Consider the following 11,637-nt stretch of genomic DNA (forward strand, 5'->3'; position numbering starts at 1 on the left):
GGCGGGAGCGGGAGCGGGACCCGCGCGGGGCTGCCCGGGGCCGCCGCGAGCCCGAGGCGGAGCGGCCGCGGGGCCGGCGGGACGCCGAGCGCGACCGCGGGCGGAGGGAGGCGGCGGAGGCGCTGCCGGTGGATCTCACTCGCGTCAAGCGGGAACCGGGCACCGGGGGCGGCTCCGGAGCGGGATCCGGGACCGCCGCCCCCGCCGCGCCCGTGCGGGTGAAGCGAGAGCGCGAGCCCGACGGAGACTCCGACCCCGAGCCTGAGCCCGCCGGTGGGAACCGGGGGTGGAAAGCGGGGGTGAAGCGGGGGGACAGGGGGGAATGGGGGCCTGAGGGGACCGGGGGGACACACTGGGGTGTAGGGGGGGCACAGGGTGGCGAGGACTGGGGGGGGCTGAGAGGACAGGGGTTGTCCCGGGGGACACCGGAGGATGAGGGGCGAGGGTGTGAGGGGACACCGGGGTAGGAGGGACGGGACTTGAGTGGTGGGGGGCACTGGGGGGGTGCGGACAGAGCCGGAGGGGTGTGTGGGGGGACACCGCTGTGGGGTCTGGGGGGACACCGGAGAGGCGTCGGGGGAGGTGGGGGCTGTGGGGTGTGAGGGGACACTGAGGGATCTGGGAGGCACTGGGGAAGGTGTGTGCAGGTCACAGTGATGTCCCGGAGGACACTAGGGTTGGGGGGGACAGGACGGTGGGGTGGGGCTGAACTGGGGTGTCTGGGAGGGGGCACTGGGGGGTGGAGACGCGGGGGTGTATTGGGGGACACATTGGGGTGTAGGAGGGGCAGCGGAGGGGCGGGGAATGGAGTGGCTGGGGGGACACTGGGATGGGGACACGCACCAGGGTGGGAATGGAGAGTTTGTGGGGACGGTGCGGGACAGGACACACCAGGGATTCCCAGGGGGGCACAGGGACTGACTGTGGGGGTGCTGAGCTCAACTCTGGGCAGTGGTCGGAGGCACTGGGGGGAGCTGGGGCTCAGCCTCAAGGGTCTGTAAGGAGGGGGGCATCGCCCTGGTGCTGTCAGGGCCCTGTGCCCTCCTCTAACATCTCCCCCACCTCTAGTGCGCTACGGCCGCTTCGACCCCGAGGACCAGCGGAGCCGCCACTGCCCCTACCTGGACACCATCAACAAGTGGGTGATGGGGGGCTGGGGGGTTCCTCCTGCCCCTCCTGGGGGTGCCCCTGTGCCTGGGGGTTCCCTCAGCCCCACTCAGCCCTGTGACCCTCCCCAGGAGTGTCCTGGACTTCGACTTTGAGAAGCTCTGCTCCATCTCCCTGTCCCACATCAACGTCTACGCCTGCCTGGTCTGCGGGAAGTACTTCCAGGGTGAGACCTGCCCCAGAACTGGGAGGGACACGGGGGACACGTGGGGGCTGTGTGGGGGACATGGGGACAACAGGGACACCCGGGGGCTGTGTGGGGGCCACAGGGACAACAGGAACACCTGGGGGCTGTGTGGGGGACATTGGGGACAGCAGGCTGCTGTGGGGGACAGGGACACTCAGGAGCGAGGGGGAATGGGGGACATCCAGGGACTGGGGTGCTGGGGGGGACAGGGACACACAGGGATGGAGGTGCTGCTGGGGGTGGGACATGGGGGACACCCAGGACTGGGGTGCTGTAGGGGGCACAGGGACCCTTGGTGAGGGCACAGCCCCCCCCGTACATGAGTGAGGGATTCTTTCTGTCCTGCCTGTCCTGTCCCATGGCTTCTGTGTGCCTCTCTCTCTTTGGTGACCCGTGTGTCCCCTCCTTGCCCCCCTGTTCCTGCAGTGACACCCCTGAGCCCGTGGTGTCCCCCCCTTTGTCCTTGTCTGAGTCTGTGGTGTCCCCCTGTCCCCCCCGAGCCCATGGTGTCTCCCCCTGAGCCCCATGGTGTCCCCTGTCCCTGCAGGCCGCGGGCTGAAGTCCCACGCCTACATCCACAGCGTGCAGCTGAGCCACCACGTGTTCCTCAACCTGCACACACTCAAGTTCTACTGCCTGCCTGACAACTACGAGATCATCGACTCCTCCCTCGAGGACATCACGGTGCGGGGGCACCGGGGGCACCCACTGCTGGGGGGCACCCACTGCTGGGGAGGCAGCATTGGGGTGCCTCAGCTGTGAGGGGGGTCAGGTTTGGGGTACCCTGGCTCTGAGGGGTGAGGTTTGGGTGTACTGCTGTTCTGTGGGGAGTCAGTTTGGGGTACTCCTGTTCTGAGGGGAGTCAGGTTTGGGTGTTTTCTGTTTTGAGAAATCAGGTTTGCGGTTGCCCTTGTTCTGAGGGGCCAGATTTGGGCACCCTCATTCTGAGGAGGATCAGTTTGAGTCCCCCTCATTCTGAAGGGGTCAGGCTTGGGGTCCCCCCTCATGCTGAGGGGTCAGGTGTGGGTTCCTCCTATCCTGAGGGGTCAGCTGTGGATCCCCACTTGTTCTGAGAGGTCAGGTTTGGGTCCCCCCCCATTCTGAGGGGTCAGGTTTGGGTTCCTCCCATTCTGAGGGGTGCCTCTCCCCGCAGTACGTGCTCAAGCCCACCTTCACAGCCCAGCACATCGCCCACCTGGACAAACAGGCCAAGCTGTCCCGGGCCTACGATGGCACCACGTACCTGCCGGGCATCGTGGGGCTCAACAACATCAAGGCCAACGACTACGCCAATGCCGTGCTGCAGGTCACTGGGACGGGCTGTCCTGGGGGGGATCAGCCCAGAACCCCACGGGGGATTGTGGGAGTGAACCCCGCCTTCCCCACGGGAGATACACCGGGGGGGGGTACAGGCTTTGTTTGGGGTGAACCCCCAGCACAGCCCCACTCTGGAGGTCCTGGGGATGAGTCCCATTTCCTGTCTCACACACTTTACACCTGAAGAGTACAGAGTTCATTTTGGGGTGAAACCACCCCAGAACCCTGCTGTGGGGCTGACAGGGATGAATCCCATGTCCACTCTCATAGGCTTTACACCTGGGAGGTGCAGGCTTTGTTTTGGGGTGATACCATCGTATAACCCCCCCCAAAACCCCACTGTGGGGGTTCTGGGGAGGAATCCCACCTCTCTTTTCACAGGTTTTACACACAGGGGAGCGCAGGTGTTTCATTTTGGGATGAAGTCCTCTCAAAACTGTCCCAAACCCTTTCCCAGAACCCCACTCTGGGGTTCCCAGGGGGGAATCCCACATCCTTTCCCACAGGCTTTACACTTTGAGGGTACAAGCTTTGTTTTGGGGTGAAACTCCTACATAGCCCCTTTCCAGATCTGTGCTCTGGGGGCTCTGGGGATGAATCCTACAGTTTACAGGCAGAGGGCATGCAGGCTTCTTTTTGGGCATGAGACCCCTCCATAACCCCTAAATCTCTGCTCTGGGGATGAATCCCATCTCCTGCCCCACAGACTTTACACACAGAGGGCACGCAGGGGGTTTTTTGGGGTTGAATCCTCCCCATAACCCCTAAATCTCTACTCTGGGGATGGATCCCACGTCCTGCCCCAGGGGCTCTGCACCTGCTGGGGGTGCAGCCCTCAGAAACCCCTCAAAACCCTCGCAGATTCCCTCTCTGGGGGTCCCGGGGGTTGAATCCCCCCTGCTACCCCCCAGGCTCTGTCCAACGTGCCCCCCCTGCGGAATTACTTCCTGGAGGAGGAGAACTACCGGCGCATCCAGCGCCCGCCCGGGGACATCATGTTCCTGCTGGTGCAGCGCTTCGGGGAGCTCATGAGGAAGCTCTGGAACCCCAGGAACTTCAAGGCTCACGTGTCGCCCCACGAGATGCTCCAGGCCGTGGTGCTCTGCAGCAAGAAGAACTTCCAGATCACCAAGCAGGGTGGGCTTTGGGGGGTCTGGGTTTGGGGAGCAGGGCTGAAATTTAGGGGCAGTGCTGGATTGGGGAAGAAATGCTGGATTTGGGGGGCAGAGCTGGACCCAGGGCACTCTAGATTTGGGGGGCAGGGCTGGATTTGAGAGGCAGTTCTGGACCTGGGGTGCTCTGGATTTGAGGGCAGTGCTGGACCCAGGGGGTTCTGGATTTGGGGTGCAGGGCTTGGTTTGGGTGACACCGCTGGGTTTGGAGACAGGGTTGGGTCTGGGGGCTCTGGATACAGGAGATAGGACTGGGTTTGGGTGACTGGATTCAGGGGGGCTCTGGATCTGGGGGCAGCAGTAGATCTGGGATCTGGATTTGGAGGCTGGGCTGGGTCTGGGGGATCTGGATTTGGGGGCAGTGCTGGGTTTGGGTGACAACACTGGATATGAGGGCCAAGCTGGATTTGAGGGAGCAGAGGAGGATGTGGGGGGACAGCAGGATTTGAGGGGCAGAGCAGGATGTGGGGGACAGTGCTGGATTTGAGGGGCAGTGCTGGGTGGGGCAGAGCAGGATCCAGAGTCAGCTCTGGCTCTAGCCCTGCTGTGCCCCCATTGCAGGGGACGGGGTGGAATTCCTGTCCTGGTTCTTGAACGCTCTGCACGCGGCGCTGGGTGGCACCAAGAGGAAGAAGAAGAGTGAGTGGTGGTGGGGGGAGATTTTGGGGGGTCCAGGGGGGCCTCTGTCCCCCTGCTGTCCCTGCTGAGCCCCCCCTGTCCCCACAGCCATCGTCACCGACGTGTTCCAGGGCTCCATGCGCATCTTCACCAAGAAACTGCCACACCCCGACCTGGTGGGAATGGGGGGAGTGGGAGGGTTGGGGTCATACTGGGATGTTGTGATACAGGGGGGGTGTTGGGGTCACACAGGGGTGTTGGGGTGCAGTGGGGGGTGATGAGTTCAAATGGGGGCTGAGGCCAGGGAAGGTCTGGGAGAGAGTGTTGGGGTACAGTGGGGTATGGTGGGGGGTATTGGGGTGTGGTGGAGGGTGTGGGGGTATAGAGGGGTATGGTGGGGAGTGTTGGGGTACCATGGGGTATGGTGGGGGGTGTTGCGTTCAAACAAGGGGTGGTGAGGTGCAGCTGGGGGTGTCAGGGTCAGCTGGGGGTGTCAGGGTCCAGCGAGGTGGTGGGGGACAGTGGGGGGTTATTGGGGTCAGATGGGGGTGGCGGGGTAGAATGGGGGTGGTGGGGTGCAGTGGGGGTGTCGGGGTCTGGGGGAGGCCATTGGGGCCCAACGGGGGGTGTTGGGGTCCCACAGGGGTGTCACCCAGGGGTCCCACCCCCCAGCCCGCGGAGGAGAAGGCACAGCTGCTGCAGAACAGCGAGTACCAGGAGCGCATGGTGGAGTCCACCTTCCTGTACCTGACCCTGGACCTGCCCACGGCCCCGCTCTACAAGGACGAGAAGGAGCAGCTCATCATCCCTCAGGTGCCCCTGTTCAGCATCCTGGCCAAGTTCAACGGCAGCACCGAGAAGGAGTACAAGACCTACAAGGAGAACTTCCTGAAGCGCTTCCAGCTGACCCGCCTGCCCCCCTACCTCATCTTCTGCATCAAACGCTTCACCAAGAACAACTTCTTCGTGGAGAAGAACCCCACCATTGTCAACTTCCCCATCACGTGAGCCAGGGCTGGGGGGAGGCTGGGGGCGCTGGGAGCCTGGGGAGGGGGTTTAAAGCATCTGGGAGGAGACTGTGGGGGTTGACGATGTCTAGGGGTGGTTGTGGGTGTGTGGGGGAGGTTGTAGGTGTCTTAGGAGGGGTTGAAAGCATCCGTGAGGGGCTTTTGGGGTTTGAAATCATCTAAAGGGATCGAGGGGGGGATTGGGGAGGGGGTGGGAGGGTTGGGAGCGTGTGGAGGGGGTTAAAAGCATCCCAGAGGAGATTGTGAGTGGCGGGGCAGGGTTGACAATGTCTAGGGATGGTTGTGGGTGTGTGGAGGGGGTTGTAGGTATTTAAGAGGGGTTGAAAGTATCCAGGAGGAGGGTTTAGCGTTTGAAATCATCTAAAGGGGCTTTGAAGGCACTTGGGGAAGGGTTGGAAACACTTGATGGGGTTTAAAACCATTTAGGAGGGGATTGGGGACGTGGGGGATGTTTGAAGGTGCCTAGAGGAGGGTTGTAGGTATCTAGGAGATGGTAGAGGCATCTGGGAGGGCGTTTGAAGGTGCCTGGAGAAGGTATGTGGGTGTTGGGAGGGATTGTAGCCATCTGGGAGGGATTTGTGGGCATTCGGAGGTGTTATGGGCATCTTTGGGGGGTTCTGGGGGTATCAGAGAAGGGTTTGAAAACATCTGGGAGGAGTTGAGTGCATGTGGGCACCGAGAAGGGGTTTGGAGGTGTCTGGGGAGGGGGGTGTCTATGCATCTGGAGGGGGTTTGGAGGCACCTGGAGGGGTCTGTGGGGGCTCCCCTGCCCCCCTGAGGCACGTGGGGTGCCCAGGAACGTGGACCTGCGGGAGTACCTGTCGGAGGAGGTGCAGGCGGCGCACGCTCACACCACCTACGACCTCATCGCCAACATCGTGCACGATGGGAAGCCCTCGGAGGGCTCCTACCGCATCCACGTCCTGCACCACGTGAGTGTCCCCCTCCCGGGGGGCCCTGGGGGGGCCACGGGGACCCCCTGGCCCACCCTGTCCCCTCCTGGTCCTGGCAGGGCACAGGGAAGTGGTACGAGCTGCAGGACCTGCAGGTGACCGACATCCTGCCACAGATGATTACCCTGTCCGAGGCCTACATCCAGGTGAGGGGGGCGGGGGGCAGCTGGCACCTCCAGGATGTCCCTGGCATCCCCAGGATGTGCTCTGACCACCCCTCCCCCTCTCCCACAGATCTGGAAACGACGCGAGGAGGATGAGACAAACCAACAAGGGGCCTGAGACCACAGGGGACACCCCCAGACCCCTGGGGACACCCAGAGACCCCCTTGGGATCACTCCCAGTCCTTTGTGGAGATGCAGAGACGCCTTTGGGGACATCCAGAACCCCCCTGGAAGCACCAACAGCTGTCTCTGGGACACCCCAAGATCCCCTTGGGGACACCCAGAGAGCCCCGGGGACACCCTGAGCCCCTTGGGGAAACCCTGAGCCCCTTGGGGACACCTAGGTCTCCTTGGGATCACCCTTAACCCCTCTGGGGACACCCCCAAGCCTCCTGGTGTGTCTCTCCCCACCCCAAATAAATGTCACCCACTTATTTTTGTAGCTCATTTTCACCTTTTGTCTTTTTTATGTTTAGGGGGGTCATGGTTTCCACTGCTTCCTACCCAGACCCCCCAGCACCCTGTGACCCCCAGAAACACCCCAAAAAACTGGGGACACAGAGGCAGAGCTGCATCCAAGCTTTATTGGGAAGTGCTGGGGGGGCCCCCAGAGCCCCCCTACAGCCAGACATGCTCCTGGCAGTGCTGCAGGGCCTGGGGGACACAGAGGGGTCAGTGGGGGGTGCAGGGGGTGCCACCCCTCTACGTCCCCACGTCCCCCCGTCCCCACTCACCTGGCAGCGCCGGGCAGGCTCGGGGCCGGAGCACCAGTACACGGGGCCCAGGGCACAGGGGCCCAGGGGGGGTGACAGTGCGGGGGGGGCGACACCCTTGAGGTCCTGCAAGGGGGACATGGGGGTCAGGGGTTCTCCCAAGGGTGGGGACACCCCAGGGAGCCTCCTGGAACCCCCTCCTCAGGGCTGTGATATCCTTGGGGTGTCCCTTGGGGTTGTGACACTTGGTGCTCTCCCCCACTTGGGTCACTCTTGAGTGTCCCCTTCGAGGCCTGTGACACCCTTGGGGACCCTGACAGCGTCCTCTCAGTGGGGGTGGCACCTTCCGGGGACCTCATGGTGTGCCCAGGGGTGGTGGGACTCCCTCGGCACTGTGCCACCCTGGGGTGCCCCGTCACCTCCCCAGGGACCTGTCCCCTCACCTCGGGGCCCACGCACTCCGCCAGCCGCACCACGATGGCCTCCAGCAGCACCGGCGGCACGCCCGTGTCATCTGCGGTGCCCTGGCAGGCGAGAAGCAGGCGGCACAGCAGGCGCGGGCCCAGGCGGCCCAGCAGCCCCTCGAGCAGGAGGGTGGCGTAGCGCTGGGCCAGGCACTGGCACGCGCCCACGGCCACCAGCGGCAGCGCCCGGCACAGCCCCGTGGCCGCCGCGGCCACCCTGGGCACGGGGATGGCGGCCTCGGCCTGTGCCACGAAGGTGCGGCACAGCCAGCACAGCGGGAGGGGCACCGGCAGCGCCGCCGGGCCCGGGGGGGGCTCCTGCGGGAGGGAGAGGGGGTCACTCTGAGCCCAGTGACCCGGGGGGGGTCACTGAGCCCAGGGTGGCATCGCGGCCTCCCGTGGGACAGCAGGAGCCCAGAACCGGGCTGGGCCTGGGAGGGGGTGCTCGAGCCCAGGGGGGCTTTGGAGTCCTGGGGGGGGGTTCAGTCTGGAGCCCGGGAGTGGAACTGTGTGGGGGCGTTAGGGTTGGGGTCAGGGTTCACTCCAGAGCCCAGTGGTGGAGCTGTGCTCTCCTGGAGGGAGGATTCGCTCCAGAGCCCAGTGGTGGGGCTGCAGCTCCCTCTGGGGAGGGGTCACTCAGTGGTGGGGTTGTGGCTGTGGGAGAGGGGTCACTCAGTGGGGTTGTGGCTGTGGGAGAGGGGTCACTCAATGGTGGGGTTGTGGCTGTGGGAAGGTGTCACTCTGCAGCCTGATGGGGTTCTGTGGCCTCCTATGGGTAGTTGTTCCCTCTGGAGCTGGGTGGTGGGATCTGCAGGAGGGGGTTCACCCGAGCCCCATGGTGGGGTTTTGGCCTCCTGCGGGATGTTCACTGCAGAGCCCAGGGGTGGGGTTGCCCCTGGTTGTGCCCCCCAAGCAGGGTCCAGCCCCGTGGTGGCCCTGCTGACACCCTTGGAGCCACCCCTGCTGCCCCCCGGGACTCCCATACCTGCGGGTGGGTGCCGAGTGCCCCGAGGGCGGGCACGGCTGTGGCACTGCCAGGCTCTGCCGGGCACAGCTTCAGGTTGGCACAGATCTGCCGGGGCACCTGGGGGGCACGACAGGGACCCAGGATGGGGCACAACCAGGTGTCCCAAGTGTCTCCAAACCCTCTGCACCCCGAGGTGTCCCCAAACCCCCAGTGCCTGGAGATGTCCCCAAACCTGCAGCATCCCAGGGGGTCCCTGGATGGCACAGTGTCCCCACTGCCCCCAGCCCCCCGAGATCTTCCCAGGTATCACAGTGTCCCCAAAGCCCCAGCACCCCGGGGTGTGCCCTGGTCACGTCCCCCCGGTGCCACTCACGAGGTGCTGGAGCTCCCGGAGGACACGCGGGACGAGCGAGTGAACCACGGACTGGCACGGGGCCGCCAGGATGGGCAGCGGGAGGCACAGAGCCCCCAGCCCCTGCTCCACTGCCACCTGCGCTGGGGCACCCCGGTGACACCCAGGGACACCCAGGGACACCCAGGGGGACACCCAAGGGACACCCACAGGGACATCGACACCGCCACCCCCACCACTGCCACACCCATCACCGCTGCACCACGGGCACCAGTGGTGCCATCTGTGACCATGGTACACATGGTGCCACCCATGGTGTCACTCACCACCGTGGCACCCGCTGGCATCTGCCACCACTTCACTGCCCACCCCAGCAACCACAGTGAAACCCACAGTGGCACCCACCACCATGGCACCCGTGGTGGCATCTGTGACCACGGCACCTGCGGTGGCACCCACAGCGACAGCCGCCACCTCAGCAACCGCAGCGACACCTCCAGCGGCACCTCCCTCCATGACACCTGCTGGCACCCACGGTGACACCCTCAGTGACACCTGTGTCCCTGTCTCCCCAGTGACACCCACAGTGATACCCTCAGTGGCACCTGTGCCTGTGACACTCACAGTGACACCCTCAGTGACACCCCCAGTGACACCCCCAGTGACACCCCCAGTGACACCCTCAGTGGCACCTCTGCCCCCGGCCCCACGGTGACCCCCACGGTGACCCCCACGGTGACACCTCTGTCCCTGTCCCCGCCGTGTCCCCCTGTCCCGCGGGCACCTGCACGGCCGACTGGTTGGACACGCGGTGGAGGAAGGCGAAGAGCTGCTGGCAGAGGGCGCAGGTGTCCTGCGGGAGGGGACAGCGGGGACACGGCGGTGTGGGGACACGGGGACATGGGGAGTTGGGGACACTGGGATGGGGGGGAACGGTAGCAGAGGACAGGGATGTGGGGGGCACGAGGACGTGGGACATGGGGATGGGGTAGCATGGGGATGTGGGGACACGGGGATGTGGGGACACGGGGACATGAGGACTCTGGGACACGGGGATTGGGGCCATGGGGACATGGGGACTCTGGGACACGGGGATTGGGGCCATGGGGACTCTGGGACTTGAGTGTGTGGGGAAATGTGGATGTGGGAACAGGGGGGACCAAGGAGGGTGCATGGGGACATGTTGGTGTGGGGCCATGAGAGGGTCTTTGGACCCCTGTGGGATTTTGGGGACATGCAGGGGGTAGAGAGACAGTGGGGTGGGGGGACATAGGGGACACAGGAGGTGACAGGGACGTGGGGGGTGATGGGGACACGGAGGGTGGTGGGACACGGGGGGCTCTCTCACCACATCCGGGGGTCTCTGGGTGAGGAGGGGGCAGTGCTCCAGGGCCCCGCAGCGCAGGGCAGTGTCCCAGCTCTGGCACCAGGCAGAGGGGGGCACCCCACAGCCCCCCCCCGGCGCCCCCAGACCTGTGGGGCCGTGAGTGTCGAGCCGGGGGGGGCCGGGAGTCCAGGACAACCCCCCGCCCAGTACCTCATCCCAACCCTCACGGGGGCAACCTGAGCATCTGGGACCCCCAAATACACCCCCCTCCAATCCTCATGGGGGATTGGGTCTCCAGGACCAGCCCCCCTCCCCCCCAATACACCATCCCAGTGGGATCCAGGCACCCAGGACCCCCCCCAGTGTACACACCACCCCAAAACTGCACCCCCTCCCTCCACGGGGGCACTCGGCTGTCTGGGATCCCCGACTCAATACCCTGCCCCTCCAAGATGCCCTTTCCCACCCCCAGCGCTCATGGGGGGAGCCAGATGTCGGGGACTCCCCCAATAACACCCCTCAGTACCCTGAGACCCCAAGGGGGCACTCAGGGTCTGACCCCCCCTCCGGGCATCCCCTCCTCCCGGGGGCACCCCCGTGTCTGAGCCCCCTCACCCCACCACGGGGTCCCTGGGGGTGTCCCCAGCTCTGGGGGTGCCTCCCGGTTTGGGGTACGGGGGCCCTACCTGGGGTGGCCCCGAGCAGGGCGAGGAGCAGCGGCAGCGGCAGGGCCATGGCGGGGGCAGAGACAGGGACAGGGACAGAGACAGGGAGAGTGGCGGTGCTGGCAGGGCCGAGCCCGGGGCCTCTTATAGCCCGCGGGACGTGGCCCTGGGTCGGTGCCAGCGCACGGGGACAGGTGTGTCACAGCCGCGGGGATACGGGGGGGGCGGCCACCCCCGCCCTGTCACCCTGCCACCGACCCCATGTCCCTGTGTCCCCTATGGCCATATCCCCGCCAGGGACCCCTTTCAAGGTCTCCATGTCCCTACTGGGGTCCCATGTCCCCACTGGGGTCCCCATGTTCCCACACCCCCACATTCCCCCCATGTCCCCTTATGTCGCCCCATGTCCCCACAGCCCCACGTCCCCCTACATCCCTCCTATCCCTCCTATCCACATCCCCTACATTGGGGACATCCCCAATCCCCCCATATCCTCCCCCACCTCTCATGTCCCCCCACCCCTAGACCATCAACACCCCTCT

At 65.1% G+C, this 11,637-nt stretch overlaps 2 protein-coding genes across 3 annotated transcripts; one reads left to right on the plus strand and one right to left on the minus strand.

Moving 5' to 3' along the window:
- Positions 1–29: 29 nt before the first annotated feature.
- On the plus strand, positions 30–7,054 carry USP39 (ubiquitin specific peptidase 39; the record flags this gene model as incomplete). Its single annotated transcript, XM_032712416.1, has 12 exons — positions 30–273; positions 1,069–1,138; positions 1,239–1,333; positions 1,902–2,038; positions 2,508–2,660; positions 3,583–3,808; positions 4,405–4,482; positions 4,570–4,637; positions 5,134–5,465; positions 6,286–6,421; positions 6,502–6,588; positions 6,677–7,054. Coding segments are annotated over 12 exons (1,674 nt in total), but the record flags the coding sequence as incomplete, so codon positions are not given.
- A 117-nt stretch (positions 7,055–7,171) lies between these two features.
- On the minus strand, positions 7,172–11,200 carry SFTPB (surfactant protein B). 2 transcript variants are annotated; one of them, XM_032712779.1, is made up of 8 exons: positions 11,117–11,200; positions 10,452–10,576; positions 9,888–9,956; positions 9,125–9,241; positions 8,770–8,868; positions 7,764–8,102; positions 7,342–7,446; positions 7,172–7,261 (listed from the first exon to the last, which is right to left on the minus strand). In XM_032712779.1, the coding sequence occupies exons 1-8, from the start codon at positions 11,163–11,165 to the stop codon at positions 7,226–7,228; spliced, it is 939 nt and encodes a 312-aa protein (XP_032568670.1). In that variant the 5' UTR covers positions 11,166–11,200; the 3' UTR covers positions 7,172–7,225. The 2 variants fall into 2 exon arrangements, with proteins under 2 accessions (XP_032568670.1, XP_032568671.1); XM_032712780.1 differs by lacking the exon at positions 9,125–9,241 and having other exon boundaries at positions 9,846–9,956.
- Between the last annotated feature and the right edge of the window lie 437 nt (positions 11,201–11,637).

Source organism: Chiroxiphia lanceolata, chromosome 28 (genome assembly GCF_009829145.1).
Source record: "Chiroxiphia lanceolata isolate bChiLan1 chromosome 28, bChiLan1.pri, whole genome shotgun sequence".
NCBI lineage: Eukaryota > Metazoa > Chordata > Aves > Passeriformes > Pipridae > Chiroxiphia > Chiroxiphia lanceolata.

Bases quoted from the DNA above. Each gene is read 5' to 3' on its own strand.
- SFTPB (XM_032712779.1), bottom strand. From the start codon at position 11,165: ATGGCCCTGCCGCTGCCGCTGCTCCTCGCCCTGCTCGGGGCCACCCCA. The intron at 9,957-10,451 runs GTGAGAGAGCCC...CCCCTCCCGCAG, and splicing joins CCCAGAGACCCCCGGATGTG to GACACCTGCGCCCTCTGCCA. The intron at 7,262-7,341 runs GTGAGTGGGGAC...TGTGTCCCCCAG, and splicing joins AGCCTGCCCGGCGCTGCCAG to GCCCTGCAGCACTGCCAGGA.